Below are 17,897 nucleotides of genomic sequence, written 5' to 3' on the forward strand. Positions count from 1 at the left end.
GGCGGAGACCGTTTTATAGGAAACAGCCACTACCAATTGTGTGTAAGGCTTGTGCTGCACTTACTTGTAGGTGCTGTTAATTTATGAATCAATACTGCTGCTCATAATACCCGTTTCCTGTGTTTCTTAATAGATTGCAGGGTTGCAGCAGCTGGTGCCCTTGCTGGGCTCATGTGCCACTCATTCTTGCTACAGGTAGAAAGCCAGTTGTAGTGGATAAGTCCCCTGGCTCAGGCATCATCTCTGCCATGAGCTTAAGCAGCCGTTTAACTGGATCCGCTGCATCTGCAATATGGGTATAATAAATAAATAAAAAATTGGTCCAGTAGCACCTTAGAGACCACATAAAAGCTTATACAGTGGTACCTCGGGTTACAGACGCTTCAGGTTACAGACTCTGCTAACCCAGAAATAATACCTCGGGTTAAGAACTTTGCTTCAGGATGAGAACAGATATCGCATGGCGGCGGCAGCAGGACGCCCCATTAGCTAAAGTGGTACCTCAGGTTAAGAACAGTTTCAGGTTAAGAATGGACCTCCAGAACGAATTGAGTTCTTAACCTGAGGTACCACTGTACCCAGAACAAACTTAGTTGGTCTCTAAGGTGCTACTGGACCAAAAAAAACTCTTTATTTATTTCGACTGCGTCAGACCAACACAGCTACCTACCTCAATCTAGAATCATGGGTATAATAATTCTTTTAAGTATACACGGACACACACACTTTTCAGGTTTATACATTTCACTAATTTTAGTCATTTTAACATTTCAAAATTGGGAAACAGGTATAATAATTCTAGTCTACCGTGTAAGGTTGTTGTGATATGACGTGTGTGAAGTGTGCGTTCGGCGCTTGAACAGCTATCTGTGCATGCCAAGTATGAGTATTTTATGTTACGTTGAGGAAAACTGTTGAGTTTTACAACACATAGCTGTCAAAGGTAAGGGTGCCCTACAAAAACAAGTGCCAGCTGCCTACCATCGATATGAGGATAGGAGCTTGAAGAACTGCTTCCAGTCAGAGTTGACAGTACTGGGCTAGACAGACCAGTGCTCTGACTTGGGATAAGACAGCTCCATGTGAGGGTTGTGTAAACAATTTATAAATTTATGAATCTATAAATAAAAGTGGGAAATGATTCCATGACATTTAACCATTTATCTTATTTCTGAAATGTTCAGTTTTGTTTGCAGCACTGTAGTCTTCTGCACTTTTATATGAATATTGTTATATACTACTTACAAAGTTTAATGCAATCTCATATGTAGTATTTGGGCAGAAATTCAAAGCACGTTAAGTTTTCTATTGTTACTAAGAGACACTTTTCTCCCAATATTTTTTTTCAATTTTATTTGGATAAAAATAATAAGCACAGCATATTTGATCTCGGTTCTGACTTAACAAGGTATTTTAGTAAATTGTTTGGAATGGTAGGTAAATTTTATACTCTGGTAAACTTTAAAATGTGTTAATGGTCACTAAGCTCATTGAGAGATTGATAAAAAGGGCACTGTCCAACTGCTGAAGTAACTATCAGGCCTGCACAACTGGTGACACACTGAGTTGAGCACAGCCCATCAGCTGGATACAGTTGTCTGCCAAGAGCCTGACAATCACCCCTCCACCTCTGCTTTTGTCACCCCAAGCAACCAGCAGAACCAGAAGATTTATCAAGTCAGTGGTGGGCTATTCTCATCTTGTTAGGTCATAAGTTGTGTTGTATTTTATAATGGACCACTGAACAAAATGAGAGAACCATGTTTTATGAGTGAGATGCTTACTAAATATTAGGAGTGCAAATGGTTGTGTGGCTATAACTATGGACCATAGCCAAGTGGATGGGCAGCAGCTAGCCCAAATGTGCCCCCTGTTCCCAGCAGGCTTTGCTTCCATTTCCTTTCCCTTGGCCCCTACTTGCATCAGCCTTTTTTAAAAAGTTGCTTGCTTTCATCATCCTTTCCTTGCTTGCCTTGTCTTTGGCCCTGCCTTGTGTGTCAGGTCTCAAGAGTCGTCTCTTTTAAAATATGTATAGAAATGGTGTGGCTACTCTTTGATACGTTCACAATTATTTTTCCTTTGCAGAACTGTGTGCACCTTGCAGATTAGGATGTCCCCTGAAGTTGCTTTGCACAGAATATCTCCAGCACTTTCTCCTTTTGTTTCTAATGTGGTCAGGAATGGAAAAGTAGGATTGGATGCAACTAACTGTTTAAGGATTACAGATCTGAAATCTGGGTAAGTGCCCTCAATGAATTCAAATAATGTCTGTGTGCCAATTTTTGTTGTCAGTAATCACATTCAATTTGTTTGGAATGAAGAAATTTAAGAAGTTTTAGCAAGGCTATAGAAATCGTGATGTGTAGTGCAACACAATTGGATTTAATATTATTATTCATTGGTAGAGCTTGGTAATTGATTTCAGAAATGAATCTAATGTGTTTGAGCATTTCATTTCCATATCACATTTGGTTTTGTATCCAACCCTAAATGCCTGTCTTAATTATTTGGCTATACATAATCTGAAAAATAGGGCTTCCCCAAAGTTAACTTTTCTTAAGATGTTACTGTTAAATGCTAGTTATATTGTGTAAGAATTTTCTTGTTGTTGAATACCACCTTTCATCTTTTACTGTTGGCAATAATGCTAGATGGAGGTTTAGCACTAGATCTAGGGACACGGGTGGTGCTGTGGTCTAAACCACTGAGCCTCTTGGGCTTGCTGATCGTAAGGTCAGCAGTTCAAATCCATGCAACGGGGTGAGCTCCCGTTGCTTTGCCCAGGACCTGCCAACCTAGCAGTTCAAAAGCATACCAGCACAAGTAGATAAATAGGTACCGCTGCAGCAGGAAGGTAAACTGCATTTCCATGCACTCTGGCACTTGCCACGGTATTCCGTGCACCAGAATCAGTTTAGTCATGCTGGCCACATGACCCGAAAAAACTGTCTGCGGGCAAACACCGGCTCCCTCAGCCTGAAAGCGGAGATGAGCACCAAACCCCATAGTCAAATTTGACTAGTTTTATTTGTCCAGGGGTCCTTTACCTTTTTTACCTTCAGGACTAGGATTGGGCTGAGGAAGAACTTTTATTTTAGGAAAGAACTGCAGCTTAGTGATATAGTGCATGCTTTGCAAGCAAAAGGTCCAAGGTTCAGTCTCCAAAATCTTTACATAGGGAAAATACCCCTATCTGAAACCCTGGAATGCTGCTTCCATACAATGTATTGAACTAGGTGAACTATGTTCCTAAACATGACTCTTCTACCTGGCCAGAAGGCCACCAGTAGATGTAGGATGGTAGCTGTAACTTTGCATACATTACTGATGCCCAATGAACCCTCAGTATAACTTGGTGTTGTATCAGCCACAACCACAAGTCTAGAGAAGCAATAGTAATAAATTTCAGTGGCTGACACTGCTGTCAAGCACGAACACTATGACATGTTTCTGTGCTGATTTCTTCATTAGTGGGTCTGTTCTGACAGCTGACATTTCTGAGCTGTGGGGAATAATTGAGCACAGCTCACACAACATAATAAGCACGTTCTTAACCTAGGGATTTGCTCATATAATTTTAATATAGAATAGGTCTTGCTTTTTCTGGGAAACTCCCCTGTAACCTATTTTATTTAAATATTTTATGCCGTCTCTTTCAGCCTATTTAAAGACACCTAAGGTGACTAATAATACCCATAATAAGATAAAAATAAACAACGACCAACCAACAAATTCATAAAAAATAGTAAAATAAATAAATAAATTGAAACACCAGCAGTAGCGAGATTCAAAACTACCGAAGTTGACCACTGCCTAAGTCATACATGTTCATCTGAAAGAGGGAGCCAGGTGTGGCTCACCTGGGCGGTGAATTGCAAATCTAGGCATCACTATTGAAAAGGTACAAATTCCACATTGGGTGTAATTAGAAAAGGAATAAATAAAATAAAACTGGCAAAACAATACCAAATAACCACACTTGGAATACTGTGTACAGTTTTGGTCACCATGTCTCAGAAAGGATTTTGCAGAGCTGGAAAAGTTGCAGAAAAAGGCAGCCAAATGATCAAGGAAGGGGCTCAAGGACAGGTTACAACATCTGTGTCTTTTTAGCTTGTAAAAAAGGTGAATAAGGTTAGACATGGTAGGTGTGTGAGAGATTATGCATTGTGTGGAGAAAGATATGTTATGTTCTCTCTATCATAATATTAGAAGAAAGGGTCATCAGATACAGGGCAGACTAAAGGATGCACTTTTGCACACAGCACTTAGTTAAAGATGTGATGATAGCCACATCTTTGAAAGTGGCTTGAAAGATAAGACTGTCATTGGCTACCAGGCATAATGACCGTATCATTTCAACACAGATAACTCGCAACTTAAATACATTTAACTTGTGCGCATTCAGCTTTACAGGCTTGGCTAAAAATTTAAAAGGGGACAGGCATCAAGGTAAAAGAAACACTTTGAAATAGTCTTGGAAATTAATTGACAACCAGTGAATAATCCTGGTTCATCTGAATCACGAACTCTATCTTCTGCACTCTGTACTGATCAAAGTGTCTGAAAACATCCTCGCATATAGTACGTTGCAGTAGTCCAGTCCAAAGTTGATACTGGCATGCATAGTGGTGGCCTTTTCTAGGAGACAGTCCAGCTGGTATACTAGCCAAAGCATGATGTAAATTTTTCTGGCCATGGCTGCTACCTTGGCTTCTTGGAGCCTACAGGATCCAGGAGCACTCTCAGACTGCAAACTTGATCCATCAGGCAGAGTTAAACTCTGCTACAACAAGGCAACTGTCTATTTAGCCTAGATAAGCGGAACCCCTTGCTAACTGTATTTCTGCCATTATTTAGCATAGTAGTGAGGGGCAGTCTTATTTCCAAATCTTATTTTTTTGGTGCTAACACAGCTGTGTTGGTTTTGTGAAATGAGTTTGAGCTTGCCTTTAAGTATCTTAATGTGTAACTTGGACAACTTCAAGACACTTTCTCCCCCCAAAGCACCCAGAGTTTAATATTTTAGAACTACTGTTACAGAAGGCTCATAATATGATACGGCAAACTTGTGGATAAGCTTTCTCTACTCTGTGGATGGGGGCAGAGCAAAAGCAAGCAAGATACGACTTTACACAACCAGGAAATGTTGCAGGATATGCTTCAGTTTTCTTGTATGGTGCCTGCATCTATTTGATTTATATCTTGGGAACCACTATTAATGCTCAATTTTCTCACTACTACTTCCTTTTCTCTTGACAGCATTTGTAGCTCCTTAAAAGTATTTTGCTAACTAATACTTTTTGCTCAGAAAGTACCTGCTTTTGAAATCTCTTGTGTAGCTTTATCAAAAAGTAATTTGACAAAATGTAGCCGCAGCTGCTGTTAGCTCTCATTTCTAGACCAGTATTTATATATATATATATACATGTTTTTTAAAAAGCAGAATCTTAACAGCCTGGAAAATACTTAGTGTTGCTTTTAAGGATGCTCTTATTATTCTCTCTATTACACCGTAAAGTATATTATCCTTTCTCCCCCTGCTATTCTGTAGTGAACTAAATGAAGTGGTTTATTTGCAAAATCAGAAATACCTTTTTTATTTCAACTGGGTATGTTTATCTAGAAGATGAGAAGACAAGGGTGCAGGGACAGTGGGCATGATTGCATTCTTCAGATGTTTGAAGAGCTGTCAAATGAAGAGAGCAAAGACTTGTCCTCTGCTGCCCCAGACAGCAGGACTAGATTGATGGCTGCAAGTTATAGGAAGGTAGATTTTAATGAGACCTTGGAAGAAATACCTGAAAGATCAGTTTGACAAGGAACCCAATTACTTACAGGGGTGGGGACAACCTTTTATTAGGTATGCTCTAGCTCTGAACATGAGGCTGGGCTAAACACTCTTCAAATCTATGATTTACAAGGAAGATTGGAATCACATGTCAAGCTACAGCTCAGTATGATGTCCAATAAGCAATAATCTGCTGCTGATGTGTTATAGGGAACTTGTGAAGTTAAATGTCATGCATTTGTGATCGTTTCAATGGATGTTGGGAGTTCAGTGCAAAAGATGGATCTGTCCATGAGTTTGAATAGGTGTTTAGAATATTGGGCCATGCTGGGGCGAAACTTAAATGTGGAGCCTTTAATGGTAGACCACGAGGGAAATTATTCACAGGCCAGTGTTTCTGCTTGGGGTGCAACCCTCTCATGCACTGGTGGTCACTCACTGCTTGATTTTGATTCTGTATCCACTGCCAACTCTCTCCTCCCTCTCTACATCTTGGGGACATGTGATGACTGTTTAGTGGTGAGCAGTGACACTGAGCATGGCCAAAGGTGCCCATGGCAGTACGCTGGAGTTATTTTTAGATCATCCCTATTGGCAGCTCTTCACAGAGAATCCCCAAACGGCTTTGGGTTTTTTTAAAATCAACCTTTTTGAATTTTTTGTCAGATGTGTGAAGTGGGGTGGGGAGGAAGTCTGATGTTATATAAGATAATAAAGACATACATATTTATAAATGAAAACTTCAAGGAAAAACCCCGAATACAGCAAGGCTATAGCATAAATGTGACAACGACCCAGAATAATTCCTTGTATCGTATAAAAGTCAGTTAATAAAGGGTTGAGAAGGTTATTGAATGGCTTACTAAAGAGGCAAGTGAATCCTATGCATGTTTACTTTTATGTAACCCCCCACTGTATTCATTGAACTCCCACCTATGGCAGTTCATAGGACTGCAGCCGTAATAGCCATCTGAGGTATGTATTAGGTATTTTATTATATTATGGGGATGTTTTCCTTGAGAGAAAGCAAGTCCACATGCAATATATGGAGGAACTGTTGCAGCCATTGCTCTTTTCTTTTTGGACAGGAGCCATTAATAATAATAATAATAATAATAATAATAATAATAATAATAATAATAACAACAACAACAACAACAACAACAACAACAACAACAACAACTTTTATTTATATCCCGCCCTCCCCAGCTGAAGCCGAGCTCAGAGCGGCTAACAACAATAAAGGTATTGAAGAACACATAAGGAAATGTGGATGAGGAGCAGTTTTCTACTTTTATTTGGTAACAGGAGCAACTGGAATGGACAAGAGATTCTGTACTGTGCTTTTATTTCTAAAGTACTTTACATACTTTGAGTGCTTTACAGTAAATAAAAACTGACACCAATCATGGCTTTCAGATTTCTGATTACTTTGGTTTTCTTATGCTTTTATCTAATGCCTTTCTCATTTAATCTGGGCATGTGTTGCTCATTGATCAGACTCTGATATTGTGTGCATCTTGGTCCTTCAATTCTATCTTCTTTCCCTTCTAGCTGCATGTCCTTGACTCTTGGGCCCAGCTGTGATCGCTTTAAGTTGCATATTCCATATGCTGGAGAAACACTAAAATGTAAGTGCTCAAACTTTAAAGTCAACTACTAACTGGGGAGACTAACGGGAAAGTGCCTGTTGTATGGAATGCTCTCCCCAGGGAGGCTTTCATGGTGCTGAACCCTCATTTGGTACAAGACTGATAGAAGACATTTCTATCCCCTAAATGTTTTAGATAATGTTTGTTAACTCTGTTCTAATTGTGGTGGTTTATGAAAATTCATTTCTGTTGCTTTTAGCAATGTGTTTATTTTTTAATATGCTGATCATTTGGTTATTTGTGTATTTTTAATGAACGTAATTGAACCAGTGAGTCCCATTAGCAGAAACCCTGCACAATGAGTACTGCTCATGCAATGAGGCTTTCTCCCTCCCACCCCCATGTCCCCTGAAGTCAGCTCACGGGGTAGAGGGTGTCAGGAAAATAACCAGAACATCATACAGGGGAAGGAGGGATGGGGTTTTTCCCATCTGGCAAGGCAAAATGATTGCTCTGATGGTCTTAGCATGATGTTGTATTCCTCCCCATGTATTGTTAAGCTGCCTTGGGAGTTGTAAAGTTGAAGAGTGGGGTAACACATGTTTTAAATAAACAGAGTAGAGGTGTTTCTGTTGCATCTTCTATATCTGTTAAAATATGCATGTGCATTGATTCCCTTTTACCAGTTTGTTAACCAACCTTGTTAAAGCTTCCAGGCTTTATGGAACTGGCTCTCACGACAGCAGCCATTGCAGCCCTTGTTCTGCATCCAAGAAATGCCTGGCTTGAGGAGAGAGTGCAGTGCAGGGAATGGGGAGGCAAGATTGGATGAGGCACTGAAGGGCAGGTCTCCCCTCCAGTGCAGTCTTTTTAAACCACGAGGGCTCGTCTCTCCTGCAGCTGACATGATCTGGCAGTTGGTCTAGTAGATCTGTCCCTGTTGCAGCTGGAGAATAAAAAAAATCTGCCTGTGTAGCAAACCCAGTGGAGTCCCTTCTGGGGAAGGTATTTGGCCTTGAGGGATGTATGCCCAGGTCCTTAGTCCTGGGAGGTGGAGGAATTGAGCCTGGCAGGCAGGTTTCCAAAGGTCTCAGCTCTCTTCTGTGCAGTCATCAGTCTCTGGCATTATGTGGGGCTCTATTTTAGGAGAGTTTCTAATTCTATTGATCTTTTTGGTTGCTTTTTGTGGACAGTTGTTGTTCCAATGGTGAAGCTTTTCTAGTGAGTGTCTCTTCTGTACAGGCGTTGGTTGACAGATCTCAGTTTGGACTACATCACTCTCACACACTCCACATCACATCACTCTTAAAGTGGGCCATAAACCAAGAAAGTGTTTTGAAGTCACTGGGAGAAAGCAAGTGGGAAGTGGCCAGTGAATCACCCCCTAAGATGCAATCCAAACCTATTACATCAGTGGTGGAAACATCTAATTCAGTGGAGTTAAAGATGGCATCTTACATGATGTGGTAGCATCTGGTTTTGTGGGTTACTGCTTTTGGAGTTCATTCTGTTGCCTGTGTGTGGTTTTATATTAGATTGAGATCTTTGAAACTGTTAATTGTGCAAGTCACATGAAAGAAAAATGGCATCAGGAAACAAAGGAGCAAGTATAGCTTTTAATTTCTTTATTGCTGTAAATGACCAAATGTGATGCTCATTTCCTAAAAAGGCTATGAGTTGTTGGCATCCGTCTTTCTCAAGAAACAATGGGAGAGTGTGTCATTGAGGGTAAGGTCAAACTGTTGGTGAGTTACAGCGCCTGCTGTGGCTGTAGAGACCTATATGAGAGAGGCATGTTTTATTACAGCTGGGGAAGATGAAGGCACCCAGTTTCACTGTTATATATGCACCATGATGTTTCTTCTCTCTGTGCTCCTCCCAGCGGTCGTGAGTATTGCTTGGTTTGGTAGCCAGCTATCAGATTCTAGAATATCCATAGGGAGCTCATATACAAAGGACATGAAGCTGATCTTATCCAAGCTTCTGTTTCAAGGTAGGGTGTGAATATCCTCATGACACACTAGCATTCATTACGTAATTCTTTCTCCAGGTAAGTTTATTAAAATATATCAGATAGTTAGACAAAATGAACCAAGTCCCATATTAATGAGGGGAATCATTTTTCATGACTTGCTGTCATGTGGGAGATTCAGACAGGTGACTTCTTTGGGCCTCGTGTAGAAATAATTTTTCAAAAATCAGTATTTACTCTGTAGAAGAGGGCTTAGCCATTGATTTGCTTGATGTTAGTCTTTTTGGCTGTGTACACACAGCAGTTTAAAGTGGATTTGAGGTGTGCATGTTTTTCACATTCACATGTCATTGTCCTCATCCAAGTGGCAGACATTGCTCCCTACCCCCTGTTTAATTTGGACATTCCCAATTGATGGATAAAGTGGGGCAAACACAATTGGAATTCTTTTAATAAACCCAGTGTTTTGTGTAATATGGTCTATTGGAAAACCCGTATCTAAAAAAAGATTTAAAAAAATGTGTTAGGCACAGGTGAACAAATACTTGCATGCATTCCCACAGTGACCCTCAGATTTCCTGAACTTGGAGTGATTGAGGAAGTATTAATTGAGGCAAGGGGACAACAGCACACAATATAAATACATTCCCTCAAGCACTGCCCAGTAGTGTAGCTGGAAAACAAAAATCTCTTGAGACAAAGTTCATTTGAAAGTTCTCCTCTGTTGTCAGACATGCACAAAAGCTTGCATGGAAAAATCAGATCTGTGTGACGCACGTGCGTATTACCATTCTGGTGTGTACACTGCCTTAGCCTTATAAGTCGTCTATTTCATGCTAGTTCAAGGGCTTCGTTCTCAGTTGCCTGAACATGCACAGGTCTCTTTGTATTGGTGTTTACTAGCCTCTGTCATTCATGTTTAAATGGCCACCCAATGAGAATGATACGTTATTTCTAAGGTGCCTGGGTGGCCTCTGACCTGTGCAAGCTGCACCAATATATCTGAACAAGAGGAACATACTGTAAGCTAATGTAAATTGTTGAACCGCTACTCTTGCACCTTTTTTCTATTTCATATATACTCATGTAATCGCTGAGAAGAAGAAAATTATATTCTACCATCTTATACTAGTTGCTAAGACTGGCTTTCTGAATTGTCAGTAAAAGACAACTGGAAAACAAGTAGCAAGTAGTCTATGTATTTTAGTAGAGCATAGAAGCTTATGTGTTCCTAAAATGTAGGAAATGTTTTATCATCCAGAGTACGTGTTTATACAGTTTAAATGTTGAGATTACACATAAACTCGGGTGGCAGCTTTTTCCTAACTGCATTATATCTGAAAAGGAATAATTATTTGGGCAATTTATGAATTTTTTAACATCTTATGTCACAAAACAGAATCTGAATTGTCTGAAACAAAACATTAGGCTTTTTCTGTGATATCAGGTAAAATTCCAGTGGCATAGTTCCATGTATTTGGATATATACAATGAAGAAAAAGATTTCACATCAATGATTTTTAAAAAAAGTCGTACTGCTCTTAAACTAGCCTGGGGAACCTATGTACTTCATATGTACTCTTCGTATGTAATTAGACTCCAATACTTCTCAGCCTCATCCAGCATGACCAAGGCACGATGAGACCTCAGTTCAAACCCTGTTCATCCATGGAGCTGTCTATATGATGTTTGCTATTTTAACCTAGCCTACAGTACAGGATGGTGGTGAAGTTGGAGGTGACAAGACTGTGATGCACAAAATATTAAAACAGTTACAAAGCAACAGGTGAGACCTGCCCCATGATGGTTATTGTTGGGTCCTTATAGGATTGCAACAGTACCGAGAAAGAATATACTTCAGTGTTATGGTCTGCTGAATATAACAACTTCCCAATATTACACAGGCCTCTCTTTACAAATCCAGCAAGATTGGCAGCAAGTTTTTTTGAGTCAGATCTACTCAAATGAAAAATCTATGCTAAGAGAGAATGCATATTTAAACCCATGCAAATATAGATGTGATATAGCTGCAAATAAGTAGCAGATGAAAATTGTTAATATGTGGAAGCATTATGAATGACAGTGTTTGTGGTTCAGAACAAAATGTTTTTTGATGGGCAAAGGACATTCATAATTGGCACTTGTGGAAATTATTACTATAAGCAGACAACAGTGTACAGGAACACCAAACATCCTGTTGCTAGATGTGTGGCTGTTATCTTTTGAAAGCAGAATAATTCTATGAAAAATGGTCACTGAATGTCGTAACAGGAACATTTTGAAGTGTTCATGGTTTTGTCTTGTGAGATTGGTGCTGAGTACAAGCTGAAGTGCCTACTTCCTTTGCGGCTAACCACTGCATCCTCTTTGTAAGAGATCAGTTTTCCTCCTCCAAATTATCATTCACAACAGCTGCCATACTTCAAATCCAGGTAGCTTATTCTGGTGTGTTAATCAGTTGGCATTTGGGAAGTACCACTGTTTTGACTTTTTCTCTCCCTGGAAGTCAATGGGGAAACTGAATTTACCGTGTTAGGAATTGACTTTGTGGCAACACAGTGCATCTTGTATTGAACACAGTGCATCTTGTATCGAAACTGATAGCTAGTTTACACTGTTCCCTAATTGTTTAAAGTTCCTTGGCATTCAAATGTGAACAAATCCCTCCAAACTGCACATTTATGTCACTTAGATTTATTGTCTGTCCTTGTTTCATAGTCTCTTGAACTTCATCAAATACCAATTTTGCCAAGGCTATCAATCCTTGTTGTGATCTATTAAGAAAGATTAGCACTTTGCAGATGTAGTTTAGTTTATTCTGTGCTATGTTTATACTCCACTTTCCTGTTAAAACCAAAGCTGCTTGTAGTAGAAAATACAGTATAATAAGCATATAATTAACAGAGCACAACCATATAAGAACCAGCAGTTTAAAAAACAGAGGCTTGGATTCAGGTAACCTTGAATCATTTAACCACAAATGAATTGTAATGAATATAATACAGTTACAATCTAGAATCGAGGGTCTACAACACAGTGCCCATGGGCACCATGACACCTACAGAGTCTTCCCTGGCACCCTGAGCCAGGGACCCATGCTCTGATCTTTCATAAAAAAAAATAGTATTTAGCCCTCCTAGTAAGAAAGTTAGGAAGTAAAATGTGCAGGTACCCTTCTAAGTGATTTCTGTGAAATGAGCCAGCCTGACTGCTCCTGCTTGTCAGTGTTTTTAGCCAATGGGTAAGAGATGTTATTGGTGAGTTGTTTGCAATAGGAGTCCCTGGGGTTGTAAAGGGCTGCTTTTTCGTACTCCCATTTAGTGTGCTTTTTTCTGCTTTTATCTCATGTTATAGTCCTTGGAATCTCTGTAGTTTGCCCTTCCTTTTCCCTAGCAACCTGGATGCATCTTTACCGTGGCGGGCTTGTCTTGAGATCAGGTAGACCCTAAAAGTAATTTTCTGCAAATACTACTGCACAATAAGTGTGGGTACAGGATGATAGCCTAGGCTTTGATTTAGTGTTGGCATTGAGGGATAAAGGGTTATTGTGCCTTTAACAGTATGTGTCAGCCAGAAATTGACTAAACCTTTTCTAGTATGCTCTCTAATTTTGTGTTCTGCCATCCTCCCCTCCCCCAAGCAGCCTTGCGCTATGACACACTCACTTGGCTCCCAAAGCGTGTTCTCAAAATTCATAATGTTCCCACTGGTCCACAAAGGTTGGCAACCTCTGATCTATATTGGAACAGCAAATGAGTTTCATACATGTGGGCAAAGGGGCAGGGACGCAAAGCCTTGCACCCATGTGTTCCTTATGTTTAAAATGTATATCTGACTAATTCTGTCCTCAAAGGCACCCAGGGAGCTTAAAAGATAACAAAAAACACACACACAAAGAAGTAATAAGTAAGAGAACAAAAAGTTACAATTGAAGTGGGTTAGCCCTTGCTTCTCAAGGGTTCTCTGGAAGAGAGAAGCATTTTGCTTGTACTGTATCAGAAAGGATGCCAGGGAAGGGACCAGCTGAGTCTCCCTTGGGAAGCTGTTCTGTAATCTGAGGGCAATAAAAGAAACAGTACTGGGATTGCCTAAACTAGCCTATGGTTGCAGAACATGAAACAGGGACTTGGGTGATGACCTGCGTACCTGGACAGGTACACACTTGGCAGCAGGTGGCTCTTCGTGTATCAACTAGCCTGGAAACCAGTTGGGAGTCACTGTGATGGATAGTTTTAGTCTGACCTCTGCATTGGGTTGCCTGCAACGAGATAAAGTGTCTATCTAATAAATTTTAATAAAAATATCAACAATAATTCTAGAGCAACTGCAGTTTCCAAATGGTCTTCAAAGGTAGCATTAATATTATATTATATGACAGGTTCATAGTAACATATTTTTTCCATTAGAACAGTATTTTAAGGAGCCAATACATCTTCTGGACTAAGATGTGGGAGACTTTTAAGTATAGTTCTCTTACAGAAAGTGCTTTAGCTAATGCTAATAGTTTAGCCTCACCATGGACTTGCATTGCACCTGAATGCAGTCAGTGTGTATAGACTTTTCTTTGCTATTGTGGTAGTTAAGCTATTTCCTTACTTGTTTGCTTGTTTTAGGGGATATAATTTTTAATGCCTACTATCCAGAACTGCCTCCTGACTTCATCTTTGGAGAGGATGCGGAGTTCCTTCCTGATCCCTCAGCTTTACATGTGAGTACATCTCTAGTGTTTTGTGTGCTGTCATTTATACAGACACCTGCTTGGCTGCTTATCCGTGGCCCTCAAGCTCTGGAATGACGTGTGTTCACCCACCTTCATATTGGCAAGCCTTGCCTGTGCTGGCAGGCATTTGGTGGTGGGGCTAAGTTGCTTATTTATTGCTCTAATTGTTGTTAGTGGATTCTTTGTATTATAATGTGTTCTGTATTTTTAACTGCATTTTGCTAATGATGTGGTTGAATTATTATAATTATAATTAATAAGTACCTTCAGCTATTGGTTGCAGCAGCGGGCTGAAAACGCACAAAACCAATTTAAAAAAGTTGAACTGAAATTTGCAAACCCAACAAAGATTTTCAGTCTTGCATTTTCGCTGCTCTCTTAATACATGTATGTTCTTTTATTATCCTAATGTAAACTAGATTTTGCCTAAATTTCGTGAATCAGGGTGCTGTCAATAGTTGGTCATTTTTTCTATAGCATACTGATTGAATAATTGTGGTAACTGTTAGTTTTCGTAGAGAATACATTACAGTTAGCTAAAAACTACAATCCTGGAGAGAGACTTCCATTGCCTGTTGTGACATCTGCTGAAAAAGTTTGCATATTCCTCTGGGTTTTCAATACTTCTACTTTTTTTTTTTTTTAAGAAATCTGCTGCCACATGGCCCTTAAAGTGATCACATTGTAATCTTTCCTTTTCTGATGAGTTATCTGTTTTTCCTGCTACTGTTATTGAGCTGGACTTCCACTGTCACTTTTCTGCCTTTCATGATCAATCCATTTTTCATTTTTGTGGACCACAACATTCTTGCCTTGAGACAGCAGGCCTTTCAAGGCTAAGAAGGGTTTAGTTCTTATATGGGTAGGATATTGTATTGGGGAACTCTGAGGAACTCTTTCCACATAACCATCTCTTGCAATTGCGGGAGTGGAGTCGTAGAGACCAAAGGCATGGAACAGTATTCATTCGGGAAGATTAGAAGTAGAGGCCATGGGAGATGTTTCATCTGATGTCTTTAGCCCTCTCATTGTAAAACGCCTTGCTGTAGGCCTAATAATAGGTTAGACTTCCCTCTAATAAACATTGTATAGGTTTTAAGAAGGGCTAATTCTATAGTACAGAAAGTACTATTTGTGAGGGTGAGGTTCTGTATTCATACCTTGAAGCATGGACGTGAAGTGAAGGTGTACTCCAGGTTTCATCATGTTAGGCAACACTCTGAAAGCTGAAGATTTAAGTGTGTGTTTTGTAATAAGGATAGGCATGCTTTCAGGAAGGGAGGATGCAAGAATCAAGTATGCTAGATGGACAGCCCTTCAAAAAAAAGGGATGTCATTGTCTAAGGTGGTAAACAGATCATCCCTCCCTTCAGGAACTGTTTTTGTTGCACTGTGTTTATATTATGGAAAGAAACTGTTCCATTGCTACAGATAAGGATCTGGTGTCACCCAAGTAATACATTTATATAAATGCAGTAGTCTTATCCATATACAGTAGTGCAAAGCAAGGGGTAACTAGCATGTGGCTCTCCAGATGTTGGACTCCAACTCCCATCAGCCCCAGGAAGCATGACCAATGGTCAAGGAGGGGAGTTCTAATCCAGCAATATCTGGAGGGCTGTAGTTTAGCTGCCCTATGCTAAGCCACAGTTTGTGTATGCAACCAATGTTGAAGCTTAGCTAGGAGGCAGTGAGTCTCCTAGAAGCACATTTTGCAAGTTGAAAAGAAGTATCTTTCCAATTCCTGCCTTTTAATTTCATTTTTTAATGAGAAATCATTGAAATTAGCAATTCTGTGCCCTTTAGGTTCTAATTATTGGACCATAAGAATTTTTCCAGAGAGAAAGTAACTGCTTGCGAATGTGCAAGTAAAACATGTAATTTGTCTGATTAGTGCATGTCATTTAGGAAATAATTAGCTGTAGTTAATCCCCTTAAAAAAATTTTTTTTTCAGTTTGTAACTTCTGTTCTACTTGGAACAGAAATATCTTTCTTACAGGGGTTCCTTTTTGTTTTGATTTTTCCCCTATATAGCAATACAGTTTGCCTTGATTTTTGACATTTTATAATTGGAAAAGGAAACCAATAATATGTTGTATTGGGGTAGAAGTTGTAAAACTTTTCCCATCTACACTTTCATCCAAAGTCTGCTTACTTAGAGGCAAGCTGATTTATAGGCGGCGACCATTTTGCGCTGGGGTTCTGTTCCTGGCCCCTGCGAGCATCTATAGAGAGCCCATCTTCTGGGTCCAAAAGGAGCCAGGCCAATTGGTGGTCGCTCATCAATTGAGCATGCAGAAAATGGTTGCCATCTGTATGTGAATAGCAATTACTTTTAAGTATAAGTTTGGTTGATCAAGTCTATTTCAGACTATGAAAACAAGAAATACTAGCCAACTGTTGGTTGTGTACACTTAAGGGGACACACTGCATGGTTACAATTTGAATGTTAAATAATTTGTAGTATATTCAGAGCTACTTTCATACATTACACAGAGACTCTGAGACTGCAGAAAAGAGCAACTAAAAGGATCAGTGATCCTGGAGTAATTCTCTATGAGGAAGGGGACTTATTGGGGGGGGGGAAGGTTAGAGGACATGTTAGAGGTGCATAAAAACTATGGCTGTTGCGGAGACACTGAATACAGATACAATTTTCTCCCTCTTTCATAATAGTAGAACCCAGGATTGTCCAGTGAAGCTGAATGAAGTGAAATTCAGGATGGGCAGAAGAAGGTGCTATTTCACACAGAGCTTTTCAGTACAGAATTTGCTTCCACGGGATGTAGTTACAGCTGCCAACTTGAACAGGAGGTTAGACCAATTCATGAAGAATATGGCTATCAGTGGCTACTAGTCAGGACTGAATACTATTTTGAGACTCAGAGGCAGTATGTTTTTGAATACCAGTTCCTGGAGAACATAAGCAGCAGTGTGCTGTTGAGCTCATGTCCTGCTTGTGGGCATTCCATAGGCATCTGTTTGGCTGCTATTGGGAACAAAATGCTGGACCAGATGGGCTTTTTGTGTGGCCCAGCAGAGCTGCTCTTATGTTCTTATTGCCAAAGGGTTGGCCTGTCCTAATTCCCCGACCAGTGTGCCTGCCTACTACAGGTGTTTGCAAACACCTGTCTGTAACTTTCACATTTTTACATTTCAGGTGTATGTTTAGATATTTTAAGTGTATGCCTAAAGCTGTAACATATAAACTGATTCTGATACTTCCTGTGAAGTGGACACTTTGGCTATAAGTGGAAACAAATGTTTGTGGCTGAGAAGGTGATTGAATAGATGGAGAATGGAACAGTTATCAGATAAATATTCATATTTTTCTGTTGGTTTATGAGCATTGGTACATATCAAAACTGCTTCAGAATAAAATGTTTTCGACAGACCTTTTATAGCAAATCTCTTTTGCTTACATGTTGAACTTGTACAGTGTTTGCAATTAATCTGTGAAGAAAGGCTCTGCATAAATTTAATCTTATTAACTGCTATCAAGGGCTTGATTCTTGTGTTTCCTGACATTTATTTCCTTGACAATTATTGCACTTAATTCTATACTCCCTAAAAAAAAAACACCAAAAAAAAAACAGTGCACCAACTGAAGATCTTGCTGTTTTCTGTAGTACAGCCAGAAAAAACAGTAGCAAGCTGTCTTCTTCAAAGTCACGTTCCTGGAAGATATTCCGGCAACCTGGATGCTTTAAGCACATTCTTAAGAAAAACAAGTTCCATTTAATTAAGAAATGATTTGCTTATTCTTTTAATGACAGGAACAAATTGCATCTTATGCAGATTGTTCCTGGTTTTAGAAAGAG

At 39.7% G+C, this 17,897-nt stretch overlaps 1 protein-coding gene across 1 annotated transcript in view; it reads left to right on the forward strand.

Moving 5' to 3' along the window:
- The window catches only part of BABAM2 (BRISC and BRCA1 A complex member 2), a 135,663-nt gene that overhangs the window by 327 nt on the left and 117,439 nt on the right, over positions 1 to 17,897 (forward strand). Inside the window, exons 2-4 of the mRNA XM_081186464.1 lie at positions 2,086 to 2,238; positions 7,346 to 7,422; positions 13,969 to 14,063. Coding sequence (XP_081042590.1) covers positions 2,111 to 2,238; positions 7,346 to 7,422; positions 13,969 to 14,063 — 300 coding nt within the window. The 5' untranslated portion in view covers positions 2,086 to 2,110. The remainder of the gene's footprint in view (positions 1 to 2,085; positions 2,239 to 7,345; positions 7,423 to 13,968; positions 14,064 to 17,897) is intronic.

Source organism: Podarcis bocagei (assembly GCF_964188305.1).
Source record: "Podarcis bocagei genome assembly, chromosome: 3".
NCBI classification, from domain to species: Eukaryota; Metazoa; Chordata; class Lepidosauria; order Squamata; family Lacertidae; genus Podarcis; species Podarcis bocagei.